Raw genomic sequence first — 17972 nt, forward strand, 5'->3', positions numbered from 1 at the left:
GCTTATCACCAGGAACAAGGGTGCTGCAGCACAGAGATCACAGTAGGCCAGTGGGTGCTGGACTCTGCTGTCCCTCAGTCATAGCACTGGTCCAGGACAGGGCATGGACTGAAGTTCAGAACTGAGCATGGGCCTGTGGGATCCAGCAGAGAGCATGACTGGGTCACACCTGGTGACAACTATAGGCAGAGGGTGCTTCAGAGGAACTAAATGTAAGTGTCACCACACTCCTGACACCGGGACTCATTCCAATAAAGTAACCATTTTATTAAAAGAACTCAATAGACACTTCTCAGAAGAAGAAATACAAATGACCAACAAATACATGAAAAAATGTTTGGGCTGGGGATGTGGCTCAAGCAGTAGCGCGCTCGCCTGGCATGTGTGCAGCCCGGGTTCGATCCTCAGCACCACATACAAACAAAGATGTTGTGTCCGCCAAAAACTAAAAAATAAATATTAAAGAAATTCTATCTCTCTCTCTCTTTAAAAAAAATGTTCAACATTCCTAGCAATCACAGAAATGCAATCAAAACGACATTGAGATTTCATCTCACTCTGCTCAGAAAGACAATCTTCATGAACACAAATAATAAATGCTGAGGAGGACGTGGGGAAAGGGCACTCTCACACATTGTGGATGGAACTGCAACTTAGTACAACCTCTCAGGAAAGAACTATGGAGATTCCCCCAAAGACCAGGAATGGAACCCCATGGGACCCAGCAATCCCACTTCTTGGCATTTATCCATCTCTAAAGTTAGAACACTGTAGTGATGCAGCCACGTCAACGTATACACCAGTAGAACTCACAAGAACCCAGTTTTGGAACTAGCCCAGGTACCCATCAACAGGAGAATGGATTAAGGAAATGTGGTGTATACACACAGAGGAGTATTACTAAGTCATAACAAAAGATGAAATCATGGCATTTCCAATAAATAGATGGAACTGGAGGACGTCATGCTGAGTGAAATAAGCCAACTCAGAAAGGGAAGGGTGAGATGACTTGGCTCATATGAGGAACGAAGGTCAAAATAAAGGTGAGGAGTGTGTGTGTGTGTGTGTGTGTGTGTGTGTGTGTGTGTGTGGCAGGTGCTTTGGTATCATAAAGATAGAGGGAATATCAGTGGAGAAGAAGAAAAAGACTGAGGGGGTAGGAGGGACCGGAGGTGAGAAAATGGAGAGTGGAGTGGACAAAACCATGCAGTGTGCATTATAAATACAGCACAGTGGGCTCCACCTTAATGCATCTCTATAAAGCGTAAGTACATAAATACTAGTGGATAGAGGAGGGAAAAGTGGGGGAGGAACATCACAGCCCACTGGGGACAGAAGTGGAGAAAATGACATCCCATGCATGTATGATTGTGTCAAAATGAAGCCAACTATTACGTGTCACCACAGTGCACCACTAAACCACCAGAAAGCTCACCATTTTACTCTGTCGCCTGGTGGTGTCCACACTCCCTCATTCAACCCATGGGATTGGTGGACGGTGTAACTGGTGACACATATTAAGTGTGCTCAGTGCTTTAGACACATGTCACCACTCCATAACTACTGAGCACTCACAGGGTCACGTGATTGCCATAACTCTCTAGAATTACTTGGCAATACTAGTAAAGAAACAAAACTCATGAAGCAGCTTCCCCTTTTATAAAAGGTAGCTCTTTGCTCCTGATGGGCCCAGTGTTCTGTCTGTCCAGAGCACATGTGCCCCTGCAACTTTGACTGACTCAGTTCCTCTCTGCCTTCAGCCAGACGAATACCCGTGCCCCGACTGTTGGTCATTCTCCCCAGGATGCACACAGCAGTCTGTGGGCACATAGATCTGGATTCAGTGTCCACAGCTCCTAGTTCAACACACAAGTGCTCAGTCTATTGATTCTCCCAGGAATCAGCAGGAAGAGTGGAAAGTGTTCTTGTTCCTGATCATCAACATCTACAGGAAACCCCGTTGCCTTCAATGTGGGGTTTACGTCATTGATCAGATGGTTTTCCCTGTAGCTGACAGAAGCCCATGGGAACCGACAAAAATGTAGGTGCATCTTTCAGCATTCCTGGAATCAGTAGGTCACTATTATGGGCCCCCTGGATGGGCGTGTTGCTTGAACATGTGGAGCTGTTGGTCCCCGAGTCCCCTGGGCACTGAGAGTGCTCAACCAAGGAAGAAACAGAGCGTCGATGGATCTTTGATGTGATAGATATGAAGATTCCCTCATCTCAGTCCCTAAATCCTGACAGCATGCAACCCACTCCCACATGTGAATCAGAGGAAAGGGAGGACTGGACCCTGGAGTCCAGTGATAGTCCAGCCCTCTGTCTGCTGACTCTGAAGCAGGTTCTTGTCCTTTAGAGTCAAGAGTCTTCCATCCACAGTTCCACAAAGTCCTTCCAGGCTATTATTCTTACACTGTATCTATTGATTTCATGTAAAATTTCTATTATGAAAACTCTTCAAAACACATATAAACAAAAAAATGGCTTTCTTCAGGCCCCACACATTCCTCAGTGGGGTTATTTTGCAGCACTTGCCATGGGGTCCTGTCTATGAACTCATGCTCCCATCCTGATCCTGTTGTTCCCTGAATGATTCCTAAATTGCTCAATAAAAAGAAACTTTGATCACCAGTCACAATTTTGTTTAATCACCCAGTTAATTTGACAACAAGAAAAGTTAATGATTCTTTTGACTTTACTTCAAAGTCCATTCTCCCAGTACCTCCCCCAACATCCAATGGTGGATACAGCTTGAACCCCTGCACCTCGCACAGAGAGCTCATCACCATGACAGATGGCTACTTGTGGTTTGAAGGGTTACCTTTCGCTGTGGTTGGTTTTAGCTATGAAGTTTTGAAAGAAGCATGTGCTCAGTTTGTGATAAAGGATGAAGACACAGTGTTGGTGACCTACCCCAAATCAGGTAAGGAAACAGGACAGGGACCATCAATGGGAAAGGCGATGGCTGCGTTTCTCGCTTACACAGCAGATGGATGGCCTGACCTCTCCATGCCAGTGAGCCCTGCTTTAGGGAAGAAGAGGCAGTGCCCCAGGCCACTTGCATCCAGACTAGGACAGAGTGACATAAGTGCTCAGCAGGGGTCGTCTGAGGTATTAGAGTGAGATATAGGAGTGAATCCTAAGCAGATTTGGGCATTTGTGTGGTGGCACGGAGAAGGGTGTGGAATAGGGTGACCTGTGAAGACCTACTGGTGAAATACCAGCTCAACAGGAAGGAAAAGTTGGAATGGAGGTCATGTGGTGGAGGGGTACTGTAGAGCAGGAGGGTCAGCGTGGACTTGAAATCAGAAAGAGCCTGGAAAATTCAAGGGACTGAAAGGACATGTGTCATGCACCTACAGGAGAAGGGCATGGAGCAGGATCACAGCAAACTGGGCGAGGATTGGGGCCAATGACCTTTGAAGGGACACGAGGTTGGAAAGTCAAGGGAAGTTGGGACATATTAGAAGGATCTCAGCCAAGAGCCAAGGGTTGCAAGCATCCAAATATCCACTGGTAATTTAAAGGGTAAACAAAATGTGGCGAGTTGATACAATGGAGTAAGATTCAGCCTTAACCAGGACACAGGCTGACTCCTTCTACAATATAGGTCAATACTGGGACTCATGCTAAGTGCAGTCTGATGGGCACAAAAGGACAAATAGTATAGGAATCCCTGGGGCAAAGTGTAGTCAAGTTCACAGAAACAGAGAGCCCCATGGTGGGTTCCAGGGCCTGAAAGATGGAATTAGTAGGGAAATGTTGTTAAGGAGCAGAGAGTTTCAGTTTTTCAGACAAAAAGCTTCTGGACATCGGCTGAGCAACAGCAGGAACATGCTGAACACTGCTCAGCACCACCCCATGGCATGCTTAAAATGGGCAGATGGTAAAGTGCATGTCATGTATTTTATCATAAGTTTTGTTCACAAGCCAGGTTGAAGTGAGTGACCATCACTTTTCCTTTTTTATCTAGGAACTAACTGGTTGGTTGAAATTCTCTGCCTGATTCACTCCCATGGTGATACCAAGTGGATTCGATCTGTGCCCACCTGGGAACGCTCACCCTGGATAGAGACAGATGTGGGTTACAAACTGTTAAATGAGAGAGAAGGTCCACGGCTCATGTCCTCTCACCTCCCCTTCCATCTCTTCCCTAAGTCTCTATTCACTTCCAAGGCCAAGGTCAGTGCCTAATGTTCAGCCCATGCTTTCCCCTTCCATGTGCCTAGGTCACCCTGCAGATCTTGCTGGGGTGTGTGCTCACTGGGTGGATTGGGTGAGACAGCCATTCCCAGATATTATTTAGGTTCATGTGGCCACAACCAGACCACTCTTTTTTTTTTATGTTTCTTTTTTTTTTGTTGTTTGTTTTTTTTTTTAATTTTTTATTGTTGGCTGTTCAAAACATTACATAGTTCTTGATATATCATATTTCACAATTTGATTCAAGTGGGTTATGAGCTCCCATTTTTACCCCATATACAGATTGCAGAATCACATCAGTTACACATCCATTGATTTACATATTGCCATACTAGTGTCTGTTGTATTCTGCTGCCTTTCCTATCCTCTACTATCCCCCCTCCCCTCCCCTCCCCTCCCCTCTTCTCTCTCTGCCCCCTCTACTGACATTCGTTTGTCCCCCTTGTATTATTTTTCCCCTTCCCCTCACTTCCTCTTGTATGTACTTTTGTATAACTCTGAGGGTCTCCTTCCATTTCCATGCATTTTCCCTTCTCTCTCCCTTTCCCTCCCACCTCTCATCCCTGTTTAATGTTAATCTTCTTCTCATGCTCTTCGACCCTACTCTGTTCTTAGTTACTCTCCTTATATCAAAGAAGACATTTGGCATTTGTTTTTTAGGGATTGGCTAGCTTCACTTAGCATAATCTGCTCTAATGCCATCCATTTCCCTGCAAATTCTATGATTTTGTCATTTTTTAATGCAGAGTAATACTCCATTGTGTATAAATGCCACACTTTTTTTATCCATTCATCCATTGAAGGGCATCTAGGTTGGTTCCACAGTCTAGCTATTGTGAATTGTGCTGCTATGAACATCGATGTAGCAGTGTCCCTGTAGCATGCTCTTTTTAGGTCTTTAGGGAATAGACCGAGAAGGGGAATAGCTGGGTCAAATGGTGGCTCCATTCCCAGCTTTCCAAGAAATCTCCATACTGCTTTCCAAATTGGCTGCACCAATTTGCAGTCCCACCAGCAATGTACAAGTGTACCCTTTTCCCCACATCCTCACCAGCACTTGTTGTTGTTTGACTTCATAATGGCTGCCAATCTAACTGGAGTGAGATGGTATCTTAGGGTGGTTTTGATTTGCATTTCTCTGACAGCTAGAGATGGTGAGCATTTTTTCATGTACTTGTTGATTGATTGTATGTCCTCCTCTGAGAAGTGTCTGTTCAGGTCCTTGGCCCATTTGTTGATTGGGTTGTTTGTTCTCTTATTGTCTAATTTTTTGAGTTCTTTGTATACTCTGGATATCAGGGCTCTATCTGAAGTGTGAGGAGTAAAGATTTGTTCCCAGGATGTAGGCTCCCTATTTACCTCTCTTATTGTATCTTTTGCTGAGAAAAAACTTTTTAGTTTGAGTAAGTCCCATTTGTTGATTCTAGTTATTAACTTTTGTGCTATGGGTGTCCTATTGAGGAATTTGGAGCCCGACCCCACCGACTGTAGATCGTAGCCAACTTTTTCTTCTATCAGACAGCGTGTCTCTGATTTGATATCAAGCTCCTTGATCCATCTTGAATTCACTTTTGTTCATGGCGAGAGAAAGGGATTCAGTTTCATTTTGTTGCATATGGATTTCCAGTTTTCCCAGCACCATTTGTTGAAGATGCTATCCTTCCTCCATTGCATGCTTTTAGCCCCTTTATCAAATATAAGGTAGTTGTAGTTTTGTGGATTGGTTTCTGTGTCCTCTATTCTGTACCATTGGTCCACCCGCCTGTTTTGGTACCAGTACCATGCTGTTTTTGTTACTATTGCTCTGTAGTATAGTTTGAAGTCTGGTATCGCTATACCGCCTGATTCACACTTCCTGCTTAGCATTGTTTTTGCTATTCTGGGTCTTTTATTTTTCCATATGAATTTCATGATTGCTTTCTCTATTTCTACAAGAAATGCCGTTGGGATTTTGATTGGCATTGCATTAAACCTATAGAGAACTTTTGGTAATATCGCCATTTTGATGATGTTAGTTCTGCCTATCCATGAACAGGGTATATTTTTCCATCTTCTAAGATCTTCTTCTATTTCTCTCTTTAGGGTTCTGTAGTTTTCATTGTATAAGTCTTTCACCTCTTTTGTTAGGTTGATTCCCAAGTATTTTATTTTTTTTGAAGATATTGTGAATGGAGTGGTTGTCCTCATTTCCATTTCAGAGGATTTGTCGCTGATATACAGGAATGCCTTTGATTTATGCGTGTTGATTTTATATCCTGCCACTTTGCTGAATTCATTTATTAGCTCTAATAGTTTCTTTGTAGACCCTTTTGGGTCTGCTAGGTATAGAATCATGTCATCTGCAAATAGTGATAATTTAAGTTCTTCTTTTCCTATTTTGATGCCTTTAATTTCTTTCGTCTGTCTAATTGCTCTGGCCAGTGTTTCGAGAACTATGTTGAACAGAAGTGGTGAGAGAGGGCATCCCTGTCTTGTTCCAGATTTTAGAGGGAATGCCTTCGATTTTTCTCCATTCAGAATGATGCTAGCCTGAGGCTTAGCATAGATTGCTTTTACAATATTGAGGTATGTTCCTGTTATCCCTAGTTTTTCTAGAGTTTTGAACATAAAGGGATGCTGTACTTTGTCGAATGCTTTTTCCGCATCTATCGAGATGATCATATGGTTCTTATTTTTAAGTCTATTGATGTGGTGAATAACATTTATTGATTTCCGTATATTGAACCAGCCTTGCATCCCAGGGATGAATCCTGCTTGATCATGGTGCACAATTTTTTTGATATGTTTTTGTATCCGAGTGGCCAGAATTTTATTGAGGATTTTTGCATCTAGGTTCATTAGAGTTATTGGTCTGTAGTTTTCTTTCTTTGAAGTGTCTTTGTCTGGTTTAGGTATCAGGGTGATGTTGGCCTCGTAGAATGAATTTGGAAGTTCTCCCTCTTTTTCTATTTCCCGAAGTAGCTTGAAAAGTATTGGTATTAGTTCCTCTTTAAAGGTTTTGTAAAACTCTGCTGTATACCCATCCGGTCCTGGGCTTTTCTTAGTTGGTAGTCTTTTGATGGTTTCTTCTATTTCCTCAATTGATATTGGTCTGTTTAGGTTGTCTATATCCTCCTGACTTAATCTGGGCAGATCATATGACTTAAGAAATTTATCTATGCCTTCACTATCTTCTAATTTATTGGAGTATAAGGATTCAAAATAATTTTTGATTATCTTCTGTATTTCTGAAGTGTCTGTTGTGATATTGCCTCTTTCATCCCGTATGTTAGTGATTTGAGTTCTCTCTCTTCTTCTCTTCGCTTGCATGGCTAAGGGTCTGTCGATTTTGTTTATTTTTTCAAAGAACCAACTTTTAGTTTTGTCAATTTTTTCAATTGTTTCTTTTGTTTCGATTTCATTAATTTCAGCTCTGATTTTAATTATTTCTTGCCTTCTACTTCTTTTGCTGTTGTTTTGCTCTTCTTTTTCTAGGATTTTGAGATGAAGTATGAGATCATTTATTTGTTGGTTTTTTCTTTTTTTTAAGGAATGAACTCCAAGCAATGAATTTTCCTCTTAGAACTGCTTTCAATGTGTCCCATAGATTCCGATATGTTGTGTCTGTGTTTTCATTAATCTCTAAGAAATTTTTAATTTCCTCCTTGATGTCTTCTATGACCCATTGATCATTCAGTAACCTATTGTTCATTCTCCAAGTGATGTATTCTTTTTCCTTCCTTCTTTTATCGTTGATTTTCAGTTCCATTCCATTATGATCAGATAGGATGCATGGTATTATCTCTACTCCTTTATATTGTCTAAGAGTTTCCCTGTGACATAATATATGATCTATTTTTGAGAAGGATCCATGTGCTGCTGAGAAAAAAGTGTAACTGCTTGATGTTGGGTGGTATATTCTATATATGTCAATTAAGTCTAGGTTATTAATTGTGTTATTGAGTTCTATAGTTTCCTTATTCAACTTTTGTTTGGAAGATCTGTCCAGTGGTGATAGAGGTGTGTTGAAGTCTCCCATGATTATTGTATGGTGGTCTATTAGACTCTTGAACTTGAGAAGAGTTTGTTTGATGAACATAGCTGCACCATTGTTTGGGGCATATATATTTATGATTGTTATGTCTTGTTGGTGTATGGTTCCCTTGAGCAGTATGTAGTGTCCCTCTTTATCCCTTTTGATTAACTTTGGCTTGAAATCTATTTTATTTGATATGAGTATGGATACTCCTGCTTGTTTCCGAAGTCCATATGAGTGATATGATTTTTCCCAACCTTTCACCTTCAGCCTATGTATGTCTTTTCCTATCAAATGCGTCTCCTGTAGGCAGCATATTGTTGGGTCTTGTTTTGTGATCCATTCTACTAGCCTGTGTCTCTTGATTGGTGAGTTTAAGCCATTAACATTTGGGGTTATTATTGAGATATGGGTTGTTCTTCCAGCCATATTTGTTTATTTATGTTACTAAACATGGTTTGTTTTCCACTTTGATTATTTTCCCCCCTTAGTGTCCTACCTCCCACTGTTGGTTTTCATTGTTATTTTCCATTTCCTCTTCCTGTAATGTTTTGCCAAGGATGTTTTGAAGAGATGGTTTTCTAGCTGCAAATTCTTTTAACTTTTGTTTATCGTGGAAGGTTTTAATTTCATCTTCCATCCTGAAGCTTAATTTCGCTGGAAACACAATTCTTGGTTGGAATCCATTTTCTTTCAGTGTTTGAAATATGTTATTCCAGGATCTTCTAGCTTTCAGAGTCTGTGTTGAAAGATCAGCTGTTATCCTGATTGGCTTACCCCTAAATGTGATTTGCTTCCTTTCTCTTGTAGCTTTTAAAATTCTCTCCTTATTCTGTATGTTGGGCATCTTCATTATAATGTGCCAGACCACTCTTGAGTGCAAGGATGTTGGACCATTCTGCAGATTAGCCTCACGTGAATTCAGGGGTAATACGACTGGCTCAAGTCAGAATCTTAGAAAACCACATTCCATGTGTAACCAGAATTATAACTGCATCTACACTAGAGTGTTCCTGCATACAGCTCTTACACATGTCCGCCAATCTCACTCAATAACAGCCTCCTGCCAGGTTCGAGGAGGCACCCAAGTCAGTGTTGCCCATATGTGGGGAGCAGAGCCTGCATACACTGATGAATGCTCACATCCAGGGGACTGCTAGGAGTCAGGGCTTGCGTCATTACCACGTCACTGTGCTCTGAGATCAGCAGCCTCTCCAGCCTCCCCATGGCTGATGGATGATCAGCACAGACAGTGGTTATCCAAGATCTTACATGCCAAAGACTATATTTAGGAAGATCCTTTCTTAAGGTTGACTTCTTATTTTTTTCATGTTTTAAGTTTAAATGATGCCAAGATCATAGAATGATAACCAAGTGTCTTGGAAATGTCACAAAGTGCCTAACAGTGAGGCTGCTCCAATAGACCCATTTGCATGTCTCCTGTTGGATTCCTTTAGCCTCTGCCTGAGGAAACTGAGGCCTGTAGCGACATAAGTCCTCCAATAACAACTCCAAGAAAGTTGGCGCAAATACAAAGTTAGTTTCTAATGATTAAGTACCACGTGGTGTATGTGTGTGTGTGTGTGTGTGTGTGTGTGTGTGTGTGTGTTTGCTAATCGTAAACAAGAGCCTCTTCATATGAACAAATGCCCACAGTAGGTCAACTATCATGCAGACCAGATGTACAACATTTCTATAATCCAGAAAGTCTCCGTCTACCATGAGTGCCCACCACCTGAGGGCAAACTCCCTAGACTTTCAGCCACAGATTACTTTTGCTTATTCCTGAATTTTCTATAAATGCTTGCATACTGTCTGAATGTCATACATGTGAGACTCATCAATGGTCTTGAGTGTGAGAATGCTGTATGTGCTATGAATCTGAATATTCCATAATTTATTAATCCAGTGTGCTGTTAGTGGTCATTGTGGGAAAGCACACACACCCCTCACCACTTACCAGCAGCTTCCCAGGAAGAGTAGACAAGCATCCCAGAAAGAAGAGACAAGGTCTTCCCCCTCTACTCCTGGCACATGACCATGTAATAGGAACGTTAAGATGTGTATTTGGTGAATGAACGCTATAATATTTTATTAAAGGAATCCATCTTGTTTAATAAAGATTAAGGAAGAACTGCCCAGGGAAAGATCAAGATCAAGGTGGGGAAATGACTGACTGAGACTGATTTTTCATTTTCGCATTTTCTCTAATTTAAGGTGATATATATCACGAGAAATCCCAAAGATGTTCTTGTGTCAGGTTATTATCATCTGTCTATGATGAAACTATGTAAGCAACCAGAGTCACTGGAACAGTATTTTCAATGGTTCATCCAAGGAAACGGTGAGTGTTCTTCACATACAGGTCTGTGTCCTCTATTCTGCTGGTCTTTCTCTTGTTTTTTGGTATATCTATTTTATTCTTCTTCTGCGTATTTTCCACATATGAGAGAAAGCAGACAACCCTTGACTCTGTGAGTCTGGCTTGTTTCAGTCAGCATGCTGGTCTCCAGTTCCATCCATTTTCCTCAAAGTGACATAATTTAGTCCTTCTTTATGATGAGTAAAATCCATTGTGTATGAACCACATTCTCTGTATCCATTCATCAGTGGACACCAAGGCTGGTCCCATAGCTCAGCTGCTGGGAGTTGAACTGCTATCCACCTGGGGGGCATGTGTTGCTATAGTGTGCTATCTTTGTTTTGATGGATCCCAAGGAGTTCTATGATTAGGGCACATGCTGGCTCCATTCCTAGTCTTTTGAGGAAACTTCAGACTGATATCCATGGTGTTGTACTAATCTCCAATCCCGATAGTGTGTATGTGCTCCTTTTCACTCAGTCCCTCCTAGTGTTTATTCCTATTTGTGTTCTTTATGATTGCCATTGTAACTGGAGAGAGACACGATCTCCATGTAGGTTCTATTTACTTTTCTCTTGTTGTTAAAGAAGTTGAAATTTTCTTCATACAATTGTAGGCCATTGTATTTCTTCTTTTGAGAAATGATTGTGATTTCCCATCTGTTGATTTGGTTATTTGGTTTTTGGTGTTAAGTTTTTTGGTCTTATCCCAATCAATAAATGGGCTAAGGAACCAAACAGGCACTTCTCATAAGATATACAATCAATCAACAAATACATGAAAAAAATGTTCAGCAAGTTGAGAAATGCAAATCAAAACTACTCTAAGATTTCATCTCACTCCAGTCATAATGTCAATTTTCAAAAATACAAGCAAGAAGAAGTGTGGTAGGAGGTGGTAAGGGGAAAAGGCAAACTCATACATTGCTGGTGGCACTGCAAATTGGTGCAACTACTCTGGAAAGCAGTATAGAGATTCCTTAGAAAACTTGGAATGGAACCATATTTGACCCATTTATTCCATTCCTTGGTTTTTACCCAGAGGACTTAAAATCAGCAGACTATAGTGACACAGCCACATCAGTATTTATACCAGCTCAATTCACAATAGATAAACTTGGAAGCAACATAGATGCCCTTCAACAAATGAATGGATAAAGAAGCTGTGGCACTTATACACAATGGACTATTACTCCGCATTAATAGAGAATAAAATCATAGCATCTGCAGGTAAATGGATGGAGGTTTAGAATATCATGGTATGTAAAGTAAGCCAATCCTAAAAAAACAAAGGCCAAATGTTCTCTGTGATAAGTGGATCCTGAACCAAAAGGGACAAGGGCGGTGGTCAACGAAAGAATAGAGGAACTTTGATTGGGAAAAGCAGGGGAGGAGACATGAGGGCAGGAAAGACAGTGGAATGAGATGGACATCATTACCCTAAGTCCATGTGTGAGTGCAGACGTGGTGGGACTCTACTTCCTGCACAACCAGAGAAATGAAAAGTTGTGTTCCGTTTGTGTACAATGAATCAAAATGCATTCTACTGTATGTATAACTAATTAGAAGAAAGAAATAATAATAACAAACTTATTTTTGAGTTCTTTTTATGTTCTGCATGTTAATCTTCTGTAAGAAAAATTGGCTGGAAAAGGTTTTGCTCCCTTCTGTGAGCCCTCTCTCTCTGTGTCATCTCCTCAATGTGCACAAGCTTTTCAACTTGAGCGTCTCCATTTATCAACTCCTGGCCTTTCCTGAACACTAGGAGTCTTACAGAAGTAACGCTTGCACCTACAGGTCGGAGGATAGGCACTATGATTTCCACTAGTAGTTTCGGTGTTTATGGTCTAATTCCTGTTTTTTGATCCACTTGGAGTTGATTTTTCTGCAGGATTTAGCTTCATTCTTCTACCTGTAGATGTTCAGTTTTCCAAGCACCATTTATTAAATAGGGTTTGTTTTCTCCAAAATTTGCTTTTCGTGTCTTTCTTGAGGATCATTTGACTCCATCTGTGTGGGTCTGTCTCTGAGTCTTCTATTCTAATCTACTGATCTCAGTGAATGTTTTGATATTAGCAAACTTTTTTGTTACTATACCTCTTCAGTATGACTTGAGACTGGTTAGACTTTAAAACATGATAACTTCAGCATTATTATTATTATTATTCTATGGCACTGGGGATTAGACCCAGGGCTCTGCAGGTGCTAGTCAAGTGCTCTATGACTGAGCCACATCCCCAGCCCCTTTTCATACTTTATCTAGAGAGAGGGCTTCCCTAAGTTGCTGAGGCTGCCTTTGAACTCTCGATCCTCCTGCCTCAGCCTCCTGAGTATCTGGGATATAGGCATGCACCATCACATTCCACTACCTGGGTATTTGTTGAAACCTTTGTGAATGGAATTGCATTCTTGAATTCTTCCTCAGCAGATTTATTCTCGTGATGAAGAAAAGTGCTTGTTTATTAATGTTGATTTTTTTGTCTTGCTATTTTCCTCGATTGATCAGTTCTAGGAGTTTTTTGGGAAAGGTTCTTGGGTGTTCACAGCAGAGCCTCCTATCACCTGCGAACAGTGATAACGCGGCTTCTTTCTTTCCCACTGGTGAGGTTTTGATTCCCTTCTCTGCCAACACCTCTGGCTCGAGTCTCTAGAGCTCTGTTGAATGGCAGTGGTGAAAGTGGACATCCTTGTCTTGTTCCTGATATTAGGAGAGATGCTTCCAGATTTTCCCCATTTAGCATGATGTTGGCTTGGGGTTTGTCACACACAGCCCTCATGATGCTCAGCCAAGTTCCTCTGTCAAGGCCAATTCTATTGATGTGGTGAAATACATTTATGGATTTCCCTGTGTTGACCCAACCTTACATCCCTGGATGGAAATCAACATCTCTTGATGTACAATCCTAAAGTGTGAACACAACATGTCCTGAGTATAATCTTAATGCTGAATAGGATTTGCTGAAATTTTAATAAGCTGTTCTGTATCTATGTTCAGCAGGAATATTGGTCTGTTGTTTACTTACTTAATCTGTGTTTCCCAGTTGGGTATCAGTATGCTACTAGTTCCATAGAATGAATTCAGAAAAGGTCCCCTTCTCTATTGCATTACTTATTTTCAGCAGCATTTATCAATTATACGTGAATCAAGCTGTCAATATGTGTAGAGTGACACAGATGGCTCAGACCTGTTTTGACAGTGTGTAACCTGCACCCCTGTGCCTGCCCCACAGTGCCCTATGGATCATGGTTCGAGCACATTCGGGGCTGGATGTCCATGAGAGACAGGGAGAACGTCCTGCTGCTGAGTTATGAAGAGCTGCAGAAGGTGAGCGCCCTCTCATAGTCGGCACCTATAGCATCCCAACATCCTCTCTCTCCCCGATGTCCCTGGTCTTCAGGGTGTCCCCTTCATGTTTCCTGTCAAAGCATAGGCTGTGAAGGTCACTGAGAGGAGATGAACTTTGGCCTCCATTTTCCAGCTTCTGTGAGACCCTCCCTAAGTTCCAAGATCTTTCTTCATATCTTCCAAACTATTGAGTCTGGCATCATCTAAAGGGCCTTCTCACAAACCCAGAAGAGTGCCACGGCTTATGCCACCCCCTGGGCCTGCTCAGTTCTCTGCCTGCAGGACCTTGTCTGTTCCCAGAAACCTAGCCATCCGAAGGGGTGGGGCAGAAAGCACTAATCCCAGAGTTAGGTCCACCTTTCTGGATTCCCCCTTGACTGACAAAGTGACATGAATGTGAGGTGCCACTTTGGGTGACTATTGTGAGGGGTCAGGGGCTGGAGTAACAGGCAGGGCCTGTGGATGAGCTCAGCCCTGGTGGGTGGGTGCAGGGTACAGCTGGGAACAGCAATGACTTCCAGTGACCTGAGGCACAGGGTGGCAACCGTAGAGAAGAGTAACTAAGTATGTATTTCAAAATAGCAAATGGAGAGGATGTTGAATGTTCCCAACTAAATAAATACTCTCATCTGAGTTTGCAGATGTCCACTTACACTGACTGGATCGTCACACTTTGAGGAGGTACTTAGCCTAACGTTATTTTTCTGCTGGTGCAGAAAAAACTGCCCATGAACGGCACAGAGATGCACGGGGCTCTGTGGGAGGCTCACAGGTCCACACAGAATGGGAAGCTTTAAAATATTTAGAAGCTTTTTCAGAAGTGGTCAAAAATGAACAAAAAGTAAAGGAGTGAGCAGACCTTAGAAAACCCTTGTCCTGTGGGTGTGTCTTGGGGACAGAGAAGGTGCCACAGGCTCAGGCATCTGTTTCCCCTGGAGAAGGGACCCTGGTCACCTTCCTGCAGCTGCTTCCTGTTCTGCTGTGTCCTCAGCATGAGGCCGGTCCTCAGGGAGGAGCCTTGGTGCCATGTCAGCCACCTCAGCAGCAAGCTGCACACTGCCTGGGATTCTCCTCTCCAACCAACAGCATGTTCTTCCATTATTGGCACAGTTGGGTCTTCTTGTCACTCAGTGACTGGGGCTCCTGAAAACATGACTATAATAAAGGACTATGGTGCTGACAGGAGCTCTAGGTCTCCAAGGAAATACCTTCTTCTCATAATGACCTGTTCCCTTGCTGTGATCTCCCAGGAAAACCCATCCATAATCACGGGGTCAAGTTAAGGAGACATTGTAAATCCCTGTGTGTTATTAAGTGTCAGTCAAGGGACGCAGGATCACTTGGTGTGAGGATTAGCCTTTGGGGACTTTGTCTCGCTGCCTTATCTTGAAATCTCAGGCGTCTCCTTAGAAACCCCAGCCCCTGCCTTTGGGGTGTCCTGACTCAGCCTCCTGGGAAGCCCCTGTGATCTCCACATCACCACACACCTCACGCCCTCTGCTGGCCCTGTCTCTGCCTCCCTCCCCTGGCGTCCCCAGCTGGCTTCCCCCATCTGATGTCATTCCCCTCCTCTTCCTCCCACAGCCCTCCTAACACCCCTTCCCATCCTCCGAGTCCTGCTGTCCTGCCGTTCACAGCTTCCCTCTTCATGTTCACACGTAGGACCCAAGAAGCGCCATAGAGAGGATCTGTCAGTTCCTGGGAAAGAAGTTGAGTCCAGAAGAACTGGACTCCGTCCTCAAGAACAGCTCCTTCCAAGTCATGAAACAAAACAAGATGTCCAACTTTGAAACATTGCCTGAAGCTTTATTTACTAAGCCTTTCTTAATTACAAGAAAAGGTAAATGCCCTGGTTTCAGAATGGGTTAGACTACGTGGGCATTCCTGTGTTTACCCCCGGCACTGAGAATGCAGGTGTTGGGACATTTCAACTTGAATCCTTCATGGCCCAGAAAGCCTCTCGTGCCCTTCAGGAAAACTGTGTTCATGGGACTGGGATGGGCTGCAGGTACCTGGAGAAGGTTGACCCCTTCTTGGGGAGGAGGTGGGTCTGGAGATGGTGGTGTCTGGGCCACTCCACTGGTGACCTACCACAGAGCACTGCCCTAAAGAGAGAGATACACAAAGAAAGACACGACTGGAGAGAGTGGAGAGGAGGGCATTTGCTATGAGACATTGTAAGGCCTCCTTCCTGTGAGGAAAGACGAATCATGTCCCCACCCTTGGGTTCAGGCCTATTGAAAATGTCTACTCCAAGTAGTGGCAGGACCTGTTTTGCCATATTCCTCCAGTTCACATGGATCTGAAAGGGTGACCCATGGAATCAATATACTAAGTACTTCAAGGGATATTCAGGAGGTCAGGATTCCTGTCACCCAGTGAGCCTGGAACCCAGAGCCATAAAACAGAGATGGGGATGGGACTTGGGAAGGAGCCCAGGCCCAGCAGAAGAAATCAGTAAAGATTGTTCTACTAATGAAGATAACTATGAAAATGGGAGTCGTGTGTGGTATTAGGACAGCCATGACATATGACATAGGCTGCTACTTTATATTCATCTGAGTGTATTGTTTACATGCACATCTTACATTGGTTTAGCTATTGTTATGCTTTTATTAATTTATTAGATCAGTCTGCTATGTGAAAATTAATGTATATGATGCATAATGCTGTAATCACATAAGTAAAGGATAAGAATCATGTCCATATATTTAGCACCCATGTCACCACCACCACTGTCACTGGGTATCCCCTCCAGGGAGTTTTTAAAACCCTTGTCTGTAAAGCTAGTCTATTCCTCATTTTTTTATCAATCCTATCCAAAAATATTTATTGAGCATATACGGTATAATTCCTTTAAGCAGTAATTCTTAGGCAATTTGTGAAAATTATTTCATACCCTAATATGTTAGAAGTGCATACCTTATGCACATTCAAAAACTAAGTACACAGAATGTATCAGGTTTGATCATTGCTATGAACGAGGATGGAGATGTAGGGTTCTGAGCTGAGAGCCCACTGAGTCACTGCATTGGAGTAAACATTTGAGTGAGGCCAGTGGACAGAGGTGAAGGTGTCTGCTAGGACAGCACTCTGGGGTCAGGAGCAGGAAATGTAAACACCCTGAGGAGGGGGCAGCCTGGCAAGTCTGAAGCTGAAACAGAAGACTGTGTCATGGAGCCGAGAGAGCAAATGGGCAGTCCCAGGGATGGAGTCCCAACCAACAAGGACCCTACACCTGGAGCCTCAAAGCACCAGGGAACTTGGCTGAAGGAGAGTGGACGTCCTGGGAGACTCTGAGCCCCCAGGAACTGGAGCCACTGGATCTGGCAAGGGGTCAACATGGGTTCCATGTGCAGAAGGTATGATCACAGGGATTGGCCAAAGCAGAGAGACTAGGTGTGACCTGCTCTCATCACCCAGGTCTGAAATTTTGTCAGCTTGGGCCAAAGTGCTCAAAAAACAAGTGGTCAGACTTAGTTCCAGTCCAGATGTTCTGATTTATAGCCAGGATCGCTGCTTGTGGATTCTGTGCAGGATGGTTTGGGAGAGAAGGGCAGTCAGGACACACTTTCCAGACAGGTAGAAGGGGAAATGCACATGGTGTGCAGGCAGGAGAAGGCCTCACCAATGACCCAGGGGTCACTCTGCTGTCTTGACAGAGCAGGGAGGAGGTCTCCATCTTAAGACCTCTCCCTAGATCTGATCTGTGTCTACTTCATCTTTTCCAGGCATCTCTGGGGACTGGAAGAATCACCTCACAGTGGCCCAAGCTGAAGCCTTTGATAAAGTTTACCAGGAGAAGATGGCGGGTTTCCCCAAAGAGCTGTTCCCATGGGAGTAACCTCTAACAGGTCCATGATCTTCCATGGACACTGTGTGGTTTTCCTGTCCTGGGACATGCTCAGGACTGAGGGGTTCTTCACGTAAAAACCACTTTTCGGGAAAAGGGGGTGGGAGGATAGGATAACATAAAGAACCAATGAAATATAAGATAATTGAGAAGCAAAAGGAATTCTAGTTGGTTAGAGTAGGAGAATGGAG

General features: G+C 43.0%; 1 protein-coding gene across 1 annotated transcript; it reads left to right on the top strand.

Moving 5' to 3' along the window:
• Positions 1–2790: 2790 nt before the first annotated feature.
• LOC139702666 (sulfotransferase 2A1-like) lies at positions 2791–17772 on the top strand. Its single transcript, XM_071604256.1, has 6 exons — positions 2791–2926; positions 3977–4185; positions 10439–10565; positions 13813–13907; positions 15591–15768; positions 17660–17772. Exons 1-6 carry the CDS (start codon positions 2791–2793, stop codon positions 17770–17772), a joined length of 858 nt encoding a protein of 285 aa, XP_071460357.1.
• Positions 17773–17972: the final 200 nt, after the last annotated feature.

The sequence above is a fragment of the Marmota flaviventris genome, chromosome 18 (genome assembly GCF_047511675.1).
Source record: "Marmota flaviventris isolate mMarFla1 chromosome 18, mMarFla1.hap1, whole genome shotgun sequence".
NCBI classification, from domain to species: Eukaryota; Metazoa; Chordata; class Mammalia; order Rodentia; family Sciuridae; genus Marmota; species Marmota flaviventris.

Coding starts and splice junctions, on each gene's coding strand:
- LOC139702666 (XM_071604256.1), top strand. CDS start 2,791: ATGACAGATGGCTACTTGTGGTTTGAAGGGTTACCTTTCGCTGTGGTT. Junction 2,927..3,976: donor GGTGACCTACCCCAAATCAG/GTAAGGAAACAG, acceptor TTTTTTATCTAG/GAACTAACTGGTTGGTTGAA. Junction 4,186..10,438: donor TATTCACTTCCAAGGCCAAG/GTCAGTGCCTAA, acceptor CTCTAATTTAAG/GTGATATATATCACGAGAAA.